This window comes from Cydia pomonella, chromosome 1, assembly GCF_033807575.1.
Source record: "Cydia pomonella isolate Wapato2018A chromosome 1, ilCydPomo1, whole genome shotgun sequence".
NCBI classification, from domain to species: Eukaryota; Metazoa; Arthropoda; class Insecta; order Lepidoptera; family Tortricidae; genus Cydia; species Cydia pomonella.
The window spans coordinates 42254030-42266031 of NC_084703.1; the positions used below are offsets into that span (position 1 = coordinate 42254030).

The following is a 12002-nucleotide window of genomic DNA, read 5'->3' on the forward strand; positions in this document are numbered from 1 at the left end:
TATAAGTAATTAAAATTTCCCTGCATTTATATTTATGAAGTAGCATTATTCGTCAAAAATAATCCTGATCGATTTCAGCGTCATAGTGTAGTATGTGACTATCTCAGACCACGTGATAATAATAAGATAGTAAGCCAAACTGCTAATACTGCTCTATTAAATAAAAGTTTATTTAGTCTAGCGCCTAAAATATACAATAAGATACCATTAGACATTAGGAATTGTAATATTGACATGCTTAAGAAAAGGATGACAGTATTATTAGTGGGAAAATGCTATTATAATATTAATGACTTTTTAAGGATTTGGTGTAGTTATTTAATTTATAATTTGTACGCCGAGAGGCAAAACATGACGGACATTATTGTGAATCTAAGATCACTACGTGTACGTACACTCACTCATGTTTTACAAATAAATTATCCCTTATCTCTTAAAGCTGACTAGAATCAGTATTCTTCTAAATAACGAGAAGGTCAATTAATAACCACAAATGGAATCTTGTATGAAGTTACTCCGGCCACCTCTCTTCACCAATTTTCCGTCGCCCTGTATAAGGGCGTATAAGGGCTTTCTATCGCCCTAAAGGTGTTATTTAGAAGCTTATTTAACGAGCGAGCGTCGCTTGTAAGAAATAACTGAGTATATGCTCAGCTACTTCTTTTGCCTTGATTCGCTGGCGTGATTATCAAAATATTATTGGTAGACGTACCAACGATGTCAGAGGCCAGGATCTCCATGAGCTTCTCTAACTGTGCGTTGTCAGCCTTGTATACGGCCCGAGTGAACTCGCCGAGCGTCACTTGCACCTGGTCGGCGAGCATCTGGATGTATTCGGTGACGATGGCACGGACGCCGGCGCGGTTGCTCCGCCCGCCGCGTAGCCACATCGCTTCACAGAAAACAAGTCTGGAAGGACAGTAGAAGTTTATCAAATATTCCGCAAATAGGCCATCAGGACATTTATAAAGTGTGATGAATGGCGCTTCAAAAATATTTAAAACAAGGAATCAGACGCTGTAAAAAAATCAGCTAAAATGTATTTATATTTTTAGATTTAGTAACACCTTTGAAAGCAAATAAAAGAAGTACAGAAAGTAACAGTCTTGTAAGGGAGTAGTCCCGTAAGACTCACAAAATGGAGTTGTTTTAGAAAAGGCGGCTTTCTCGAAACGCGTATCGGGTGTATGCAACATTTAAGTTGCTTAATAGTGTACATGTTGACTAACCAAAACTGAGGAGAACGGAATAACAAATCCAATCACGTCTATCAATGTTCGAGTCACGTCGTGTCATATCAACATTAGCTGCACGTATTGGCAGCATTGATAGAGTCGAAATCATCGAGACACCTTTGAATAATTTTGACGATGGCTTCTGGTTCGAGCGCCATATTGATAGTCACGCCTCGTGATTATTTGCGTTGTTTTTTGCTCATCAATATTGTTTAAAGTGTAATATCAATAGCTTATTATACAGTAAACTAATGTGGTAGTGTGCAGTGAATGGAGAATTAATCTTGAAACGTGTTTAACCACTACCATTTTGGAGTCAACGGCCGGTAGTCCACGTGCTCCTTCTAAAGTCCAGCTATCGCTTTACAAGGGCTGATAAAATCACCGTATACTGTCTTGTACTAACCGTACAAATTTAGTCATATTTAAAGCTCCTAAGACCTTGATACTGGCGAAATAGTCCCACTGGACAGAAGCCATAATTTCAAAAAAGAAGAACTTTGACGATGTATATTTTTAATTCGTCGAAAGGACCCGCGTACCTTTGGAACCTAATAAGCAATTCGCAGCTAGGGCTGACTGTATCCTGCCGGTTTGAGTCGACAGGGTCCCCGCTGAGCACGGCTCTGAAATATATCTGCGTCTGGGCGCTCGTGTTCTGGATCAGATGTTTTACCTGTAACAGATAACACATTTAGAGACCGATTAACAACACGATCGAAAAAAAATATAGGCGTTTCGATACTTACTAAATGCATTAATGGGACTGCTGCAGCCTTTTCCGAAGCTGATTTCCGATTGGGTTGAAACTGCTCGGACACTGAAACAAGTCATCATGTTGTTACATTTCTTCCTGTACGCTGCCTCACAACGCATAACAGTCATTGGAAACTACTCGTAGCTTGAATTTATTGCGCGTAAGTACGAAAATACGCGGTTGAAGAATTTTCTGATGGCCGTCACGGTTTTTATACCTGCTGGGGCAGTAAGCCTCAATCAGCTGCATGTTGTCTAGTCGGGGCGTCATTTACTGGATGTCAAAGGAATGCCTTATATATTATATACAGGACTTATTACATTTCTTTTTCTGATGAGAATATAATATAAGGGATTACCTACTGCGTTGCGGCGGCAGCTGATCTACACCAGCTCAAGCGATGCGAATCTTACTTAGCGTAACAGTGACCCTGGATCGCTAGTCGTTTATCTATGTCATATAACCACGACGACTTTATCTTTGCGAGTTGGTAGTGATTTACAGACGAGTCACTGTATATACATAGACCAACTATATACTTTTGGAAAAGATATGTATAATCATATACGAGTATGTAGATGTCTGATGTCTAGCGAGCAGAGTACCAAGTAACATGTTTGTGTTTGAAAACATACGCATACATATTTTGCAACCTTGGAAGATATAACTAGATGGAATCGAAATGCGCACAAATTTCTATCTGAAAAATTCTGCCGTTTACGGCGCGGGGGACGAGGTAACGCACACACAAAGTGTTAACACTAATGCATTTTTTGCATGCGTCGCTAAACAACACACGCACACGACTAAATTATCAAACACTAGCATAAACATATTCACACAAGTACAAGAACAAACACAGACAACCCTGTCCGTGAACGAGATGACGCCAGTTTTAAGTAAACCTAGATTTTGCGTTGGACGCGTCGATAATATTGTTGATATTTTATTGACAATGAATTTTAATTTTCTGCTTTTGTCAATAATAATAATATTTAAAAATCAAGTCTTTGTACCAGCATTTTACTAACTTTTTAATGTTAGTAATGTATGTATGTTAGTTTGTCTATTTGTTTAGGGCAAATCTTTTAAGCTGATATAGAATGATTTTCTATTATCAATCTATTAGTTATTTTTTACATGTTGGTTTAGTTCTGATAGCAATGCAATATACCATCGAGCATGCAGATCTCATGACAGAGATGGAAGGCGGCCATAGGATATGATGTAAAGGATATTGAGTGGGGGATTTTTAGTCTACAGCTATACAATATGAAACGCCATGGTACGTGCTTACTGCTTATTAAAAGGTATTTATTTTTTACGTCATTACGGGTAATGGGTAACAATTATTTCCTATCAATACTTGTTTTCAATAATTGAATATATTTTTTTAATTATTACTCATGTTTAAACTCTTGGTGCAATTATTGAATACTATTATTGAAACGAAATGATTGAATACAATTTATTATTGCCGATTCTTGTACAAGAAACTTGTATAATCTAAATGGACCTTTCGGGTTGGCCCAATTTAAGAAAAGAATACAGTAAAATTTCCTTAGAATCGGCCCACCTCTACCCCATGGTGATCATTCGTGATTATTTTCAGACCCCTCCACTCCCCTCTTACTAGGTATGACAGGATTAATGGACAACCTCTAACATACGATCTTGTAAAGACTATAAAATGATTATTTTTTTCACATGGATGATTCGTCTGAATCTAGGCTCAGGCAGAACAATTTTAGGTCATTCTACTTTTTACTATTGATTGCAGCTTTTTTTGTCCCCAGAAGCAAGTACATGATTTTTATAAAACAAACAAATATTTATTCAGCAAATGGGCCACAGGGACACTTTTACATGTAATTTTTTTACAATCAATAAAAATAATACATACATTATAGTTATTTACTATACATACATACATATAATCACGCCTATTTCCCGAAGGGGTAGGCAGAGACCACGGATTTCCACTTGCTACGATCCTGACATACCTCTTTCGCTTCCTTCTCTTTCATGACATTCCTCATACACGCTATACAAGTGCGAAAAATAGGAAATTCGTAACGAGTGGCGTTAAATTTAAACACAACCGGAGGGAGCATGATTATTATTTCATTATTATTTGTTTTTTTCGTGAATGATCTTTTAAATAGGATTAAATCACAATGTCTCGCATATGCAGATGATATAAAAATCTATAAAGTCATTAATACGGAAAATGATTGCCTTATGCTCCAGGAAGATATTGAGTTGATATCTGATTGGTGCAGCACTAACCTCATGTCTTTGAATATCGATAAATGTCAGTCAATTACGTTCACAAAAAAAACCAACTGGATTAATCACGAGTATAATATTAATGGCAAACGATTAGTTAGGGTTTCTTCCATTAGAGATCTAGGAGTATTATTGGATAGTGAACTGTCGTTCCGTTGTCACTATGAGCATATGGTGTCAAAATGTAATCGCATGCTTGGTTTTATCAAGCGAACTGCTAAACCTTTCAAAGGGCCAAATAGCCTAATTGTTCTATACTCCTCATTAGTTCGAACTACGCTCGAATACTGCTCGTCGGTTTGGCAACCAATTTATAAGACACACTCTGATAGATTGGAATCAATACAGGCAAAGTTTTTACGATATCTTTCCACTAAAACTAAAACACGCCGAACGCTTCCTGAGTATTCAGATAGACTTTTAGCATATAATTTACAATCACTATCGTCCCGACGCGATGTCGTTGATATGGTTACACTTCATAAAATTGTGCATGGTGGTCTCGACAGTAACCTCATGGATTATGTTTCACTTAGAGCCAACAATAAGAGAACACGGAATCTAGAATTGTTTGCCTTGCCTATGGTTTCTAATAACAATGTATCCAATAATGCGCCTGTCTTTAGAATGTGTCGTGTATATAATAATTTAGATATTGATTTAGATATTTTGAACGTGTCTTTACCTAAGTTCAAAAATGTTTTGCTGTCCCAAAATTGTAAGTAAATATCTTATCGTAACAGTTTGTTATATTTTACTATATTCTTTACTGCCTTTAATAACAAGATTTTATAGTGAAAAATTGTATTTAGCTTAATAATTGTTCCGTGGTTGTGTTGTGTACAATTGTAATCGTGGTGTGGGTAGTGTATAAGATACTTATATATGGAATATTTTAAAATGTTGTTGCCTGCATTGTGTTATTGTACCTATCAAAATAAAATAAAATAAAATAAAATAAATTAAAGAAGAAACAAAGTAACGCCTGATTCTATTAAGGCGCGGTGTATAGTAAAATGCGCTATTTTTAAATCGATATTTACAAGCTTGTACAAAGATTTCATCGATTATTTTCTAGTATGTATAACTTCAGTCCTTGAACTAGCCGTATGCTTGTCAGAAACACGAGGGCTCATCTTTTTCTCGATAGATTATCGCTTTGAAAATATGGTTAGAATTGTGTCTATTCCGATATTTTAGAAGTACTATGACGAATATCAATATGAAATTTACTTCATTCGATAGCTTTTAAGTAACTCTATGATTTTGCTTGTCATTTTATCGGTGCGTTAAATTTTTCATTCATAATTATGAATTCAACGTTTTGTCTACTAAACGTTACCCTGCGCGGCAATACCGTCAGTACGCCAGTACGCCCGTGACCACTGTCAGCGTCGGACCTGTGCTAGTTTAGCGGACGTTACATAAAATGGATAATCACACTATAAATACACAAATATGTTATACACACAATGTTTTTATCACACTTACGAAGAAAAACTAAAGTTTAAGCTACTTGATTCCTAAATACGGTGACATTTCAGACATCCGTCCGTCATATTATGTTTTTTGACAAGTTTTACACACGCATCATCCGGCATTCAGCCACGATTAACCAAAGATTGAAATGGTGCCTTGCAACCGAGTTAAACACTCTACTTTTCATTTTTAATACGAGGAAAGTAAAAGTAAAAAAAACACGGCTAAATATAAACTTCAGTAGTATTTCGTAAGATTTAGGTAAAACATAATTATTTATGGAATGGGCAGTTAATTATCAGAATGGAAATGATACATCAAATCCATTTAAAATCAAAATTTGAAATGCTTATCGTAAAAAAAGAAACAAACGTACTAAGAACGTACAGTGCTGTAGACTCTCTCTAGAGCAGTAACTTTTCTGCACTCTTTTGAAAACAACAAAGACCCACTTTCGGAGCATGAGAAATGATAAAATATTTTAAATGGCTATGCAGTAATAAGCAAATTGAATACCTATTTTTAAACGTAAACAAATAAATCAATTCGCTTGTTTAATTTATATCAGTCATTATATTGGAACAGCTTCAATTTTAACACATACAGGATGCAGGAGATATACTGGATTCAAATATGTGGGAGTGCTTAGTGAAAGATACCATATCACGACTTTTAGTTTGCGAGTTACATGCGTTTTTGTGGATGCGTAATAGTTTTGTGTTATATAGCCTGTTCCGTTAAGTCTTTATACAAGAACTTCTGCTGAATTTGGATTTCTGATTTATTAACTTTCATATTTTAATGTATCATGGTATACATATAAGACTTTATTCGCAACATTTATCAATTATTTGATTTTGTAAGGTGAGCAGGAGCGATATTTACCCTTTAAGTCCATACAAAATTTTCGCAGTTCGGATATATTTGTACCTTTCGCCAATATTTTTATTTCACTGGTTAATTATTCTGTAAATTCAAGAATATCACTAAATTCCATTTTTGTAAGTGCTAAACATAAAACCCTTTGTACAAGTTTGGTAAAATTATATGAATAAGTACTTTTATAGCATGCTATTTCTAATTTGTATGAATAATGGTGACATTTTATTTCTTTTTTCTAGTATAAATTTCGATGACATTCTGCCGCCAATTTCAGGTCTCAGCAATAATTTTACCTTCTTCTTTGAAACCTTGGCCCTTGTTATGTCTTTGTGATGTGCTTTTATCTTTAAAGTGGCGGGGCCCCGTTGGGTGTTCAGCGCGGATTTAGAGAATATTACAAATTCAACTATTTAAGCTTATCTATGTATAACAGTATATATTGAAGCATATATTGTTAGAAGTTATGTCTTTGTGATATGCTTTTACTATTTTTCCTGCCAATACAAAATATTAGTGGAAAATCGATTGAAAATTTCACAAAAGATATTTTCCTCATTTTTGTATTAGGGTGCGTATGTGTAATATGTATGTATTAAAATGGTTTATTTTGAAATGAATCACTAGTCAAGGCCTATAAAATATCCCTTCAAGTGGCGGCAGCGAATAACGTGAAAAGTAGAAAATTGGCGGGGCCCCGTTGGGTGTTCAGCGCGGATTTAGAGAATATTACAAATTCAACTATTTAAGCTTATCTATGTATAACATAGTATATATTGAAGCATATATCGTTAGAATAAGCATCAAATACGGTGTTCGAATAGAACAATTAAATTATTGTATGTATGTATGTATATATTTTATTGTACATAGAAATAAAAACACGAAAAACACGGTTACAGAGTAAATTAAATACAACAAAGGCGAACTTATCCCTGTATGGGATCTCTTCCAGTTAACCTTTGAGGAAATGAGAATTGTAATGTTTATGCATTTCGCCACACGCACCTAACTAATTAAACCTAGCAACAGTGACAGGTGGCCGACAGCTTACTGGCTTTCGCATCGACCCGTGAGTGGTGGGCCGCCATTTGAAGGGATAAATAACATAGTTATAGATAAAATAATTTTGTTCATCGGAAAGTTTTGTATATTAATGTGTTCTTGTAAAAAACATTCCGGAACAGGTCTTAATTATACTTCGTTCTACAGGAAAATAACACTTATCGAGACAATTCTAACAACCTCAAACGCAATTAGGTTGCGATGTTTTTACACAGAGTTTCTATGGCCACCTCCTCTCTCAATCATCAGATCAGTTCGATGGTACCATAATATTTCATTGTCACCCTACTTACATATGTTTGCAGATTTTCAACTTCATCTGACCTCCTCAACCTCAGTGGGTCAAATATACTTGTAATATTTGATTAGAGACAGAGTAGACAGACAATAGACTGCTTCTGTATTAGACATTAATTAAAGTCAGCCAATTATACCCATTACTATATAACTTCGAAGTAGAAGTGCGTTTTTTAAAACTTTAAATAATATGTAATAATAGCAATTTTCTCGACTTTTGCATTGAAAGTTTATAATCGTCGTCAATTCAAAAAATAATAAAGAAATACATAGTCGTTACAGTTAGAGTCATGGTTCTTTCTTGTGAAGATAGCAAGTTTTATCTACTTTTTGGAGCTACATAATATATGCTTATGCATACCTTATGCTTTTGTTTTGTGTTATCTCAATACCTGCAAAAAAATCTACCTTTCCACATTCACTCCCACAAATTACTTAGCTTTGCTAGTATTCTTCCTTTTTTCAATACTTGCACGAAATTGACATCTATTGCATTTTTAAGGTCAACTAAGTTTTGAATAGGTATCTATATATGATTTAAAACAGACAGTTGTAACTTTTGTCTGAATTATTAAGTAATATTTTTTCGTCAGAAAATTATTTGGTATCATTTTACTAGGTTATCAGTTTGCCGCGGTATACTTTAGTATTGTATATAATTATCTAATTTTTAATTTCATTGAGTAAAAATCATAATCGATATAAATTTCCGGAAAAGATCCCAGAACTAACAAACCAGAATACGGATGGCGTCAGAATAAGGACGTAGGCATTCTGCGGGCGCGGCGCGCGGGGCGCCCGCCTGCTTGCTCTGCCACTTCGTCTGCTTCACCCCCTCAAAAACCTAAAATCCGACTATAAGAGCGCCTTAATTACTAGTAACATGAAGTGGTATCCCTTTCAGATTGACAATATTTTTTAGTTTTTTGCAAAGTTAGTGCACTATTTGATAATATTTAGATGTAATAGTACTTACAGATGAAAAGATACTTTATCTTTTTTGTAGTCTATAGTTTTCGCATCTGTTGCACGAGAACACGCTGCATTCGGCATTTTCAGCTCCTGTAATTCCGCTTACACTGATGTTTGCTGAATGGCACATGACGTGCGGCAACTAGTTTTATATAACTTCTATGACCGGCGGCCGGGATTTTTTGGCAGAGGGGAAAGCGTGTTAATGGCCGGTCCATACTGGTTTACTCGTCCAAGTTTGCAACTCACCTACGCAACATTCCGTTTCAGTGCAGCAAGGCGAGACTCCGTTCCCACGATGCCCGGTTGTAATGTCGATTTGATCGTACCCTCTGTAAGCAGATAACATTTATGTTTGGACTAAAAAGATACATTTTGTGGCAGCCGCATGAACTAATGTAATGTGTATGGTGTTCACAAGACAGTAGCTGTCAGACAGTACTATAACATGCAGTAATATGCTTACTCGAATAGTTCGAGATGCGCGTATTCATCAGCAGTGTGCTCTTGAAGGACACTTTGTAAGGCATCGCTCAGACCGCCGCCGCCGAGCAGAGACCACACCAGTAGTTCTATCATAAAGTGCGCGCCGGCACTGATCGAGCTTGTGCCTGCAGAAATAACAAGTTATATAAAAAGTATTGGATTAAGGGCTCATTTTCTATTATGGCGGGAAACGGAAAATTTAACTCCAGAAAGGTTTCTGGTAAAAGGTTCAATGTTATAACCCTTTCTATGCGACTTGCGAATGTTAAAGATAATGAAAGTGCGTATTCTGTATTTTATTCTATTCTTCTTGACGTAATTTATACGGTTTTTTTTTTTGAATAAAATACTTAATAGATAAAGTAAGAGCGAATCGCCTAGCGTGGTATGGGCATGTGATGCGGAGGGATGAAAGTCATGTGACGAGAAAGGTATTACGAATGAATGTGGAGGGATGGAACGGGAGAGGAAAACCTAGAAAAAGGTGGATGGATTGTGTGAGAGATGACATGAAACGAACGCGAGTGAATGATGAGATGACGGGTGACAGAAAGATATGGAAGAAAAAGACATGCTGCGCCGACCCCAAATGAATGGGATAAGGGCAAGCGAATGATGATGATGATGATGACTTTATTTTTATACTTAATAACAATATTCATAATGGATATGTACAGAGGATAACTATAACTAGCTTAAATCTAAAATAGGCCCTTGATGCATTGTACTAAGGATGCTGGTGACATTTCATCGTTGTATTGCAACGTTGTGCGAGGAAGCCGCTAGCTCTTCGGTCCCTAGTTACGTCAACTAGACGTTTCGCGATTTCTGCAAAATCTGTGTGGATTATATTTAAAAGTCAATACCTACTTGATTATGAGGGAAAGAAAAACGGATCTTCTAGCCTTCAAGGCTACGCAAAGTAAAGCGATATCCAAGATCTGCATTCACTTCAGCCGTAGCCGTAGCCGCGGGAGCGCTACGTTATATGCCCGTGAACCAAGATACCACATTCTGTAATACTGTCAACGTCCTAATTCCAGTCATTTGACGTAAATGGTACATAAGCATTGAACCTTTAAGTCTAAGGAGAGACTTTGCTTCCTTGTGCGTGTTCTACCGCTTGTACAATGGGCTGTGCTCTGAAGAATTTTTTGACATGATACCAACGGCCGCTTTCTATCAGGGTGTTCATCCTCATACCCTAGAGCCTAAATGGCCGCGTACTGTGCGGTTTAAGAGGAATTACCTCCAGCGGACGCTCCGGCTGTGGAATGAGCTCTCTGCCGAGGTTTTCCCGAGAGTATAGAGTATGGGGTTCTTCAAAAAAGGAGTGTACAGGTTTTTAAAGGGTCGGACGCGCATGTAATACCTCTTCAGTTGCAGGCGTCCATAGGCTACGGTGACTGCTTAAAATAAAAAAATAAGTCCAACCAACCTTGCGGCAGCAGGTCTATGAGGTGCTGCGCCCGCACCTGCGGCGTGGGCAGCAGCAGCGGCCAGGCGGCGGCCAGCGCGCGCCGCGCGGCCGCCGCGGCCGCCGGGGCCGCGCGGCCCTCCACCAGCGCCACCAGCGCGCCGTGCAGCCCGGCGCACCAGGGGCGGACCGCGTTGGCGTCCTCGCAGATAGGGCCGCGGGCACATTGCCATGCTTGAACCTGAGGGCATCGCATTGTACACAAATTAACTTGATAAAAAGTAATAAATTTTTTCTACTCCTCTACTGTTATCTGACATTTCTTCATCCATTCACAAAAAATATAAGAACATATATAACAGGTTTGAAGAAAAATCTATATGGTCTATTCCTGACGACCTATTGGGTAGTGACCCCGCCTATAAAGCCGATGGTCCCGGGTTCAAATCCTGGTAAGGGCATTTATTCGTGTGATGAGCACGGATATTTGTTCCTGAGTCATGGGTGTTCTGTGTATATTTAAGTATTTATAAATATTTATATATTATATATCGTTGTCTAAATACCCACAACACAAGCCTTATTGAGCTTACTGTGGGACTTAGTCAATTTGTGTCAGAATGTCCTATGATAATAATATTTATAACAGCACTTGTGCTTTAAAATCGCTAAAACGTTACTACGAAGCGGTAAATGGCTATCACAACCTAACAAAATCAAAATCAAACTAAAGTCAAACTAAGTGTATTGCTGCCAACTTACAAAATATTCATTAGGTTACATAGTAGAAACAATTGCTGCATAAGTCAGAAACGCGCATGAGACACCCTTAATATAGCAACATCTATAGACTACGAAAACCGGTTAGCGTTGCTTGTTGTGTAAAAAAACTGTCCAAAAATGTTATTTAGCAAAGAGCAAATACCAGGGCCTCATGAGAGAAGGTGTCGCTGACCAGCCGGGCCGGGGCATGCCGGGCGCGTAACAATGTACTCTCGATTCTACTAGTTTAAAGTTTTATTGAAATTAAAATTTCTTTAGCAGCGCTGTGCACTTTTTGTGATGGGGAAAAAATGTTAAACTCGCGTCAGGGCGTCAGGTGTCACGTGACAGTCAGATTGAAAAT

General features: G+C 37.3%; 1 protein-coding gene across 1 annotated transcript in view; it reads right to left on the reverse strand.

Moving 5' to 3' along the window:
- The window catches only part of LOC133524232 (probable E3 ubiquitin-protein ligase HERC2), a 115857-nt gene that overhangs the window by 73042 nt on the left and 30813 nt on the right, over positions 1–12002 (reverse strand). Inside the window, exons 17-22 of the mRNA XM_061860135.1 lie at positions 10898–11117; positions 9440–9584; positions 9223–9305; positions 1985–2055; positions 1778–1911; positions 713–909 (exon numbers count right to left, since the gene is read on the reverse strand). Coding sequence (XP_061716119.1) covers positions 713–909; positions 1778–1911; positions 1985–2055; positions 9223–9305; positions 9440–9584; positions 10898–11117 — 850 coding nt within the window. The remainder of the gene's footprint in view (positions 1–712; positions 910–1777; positions 1912–1984; positions 2056–9222; positions 9306–9439; positions 9585–10897; positions 11118–12002) is intronic.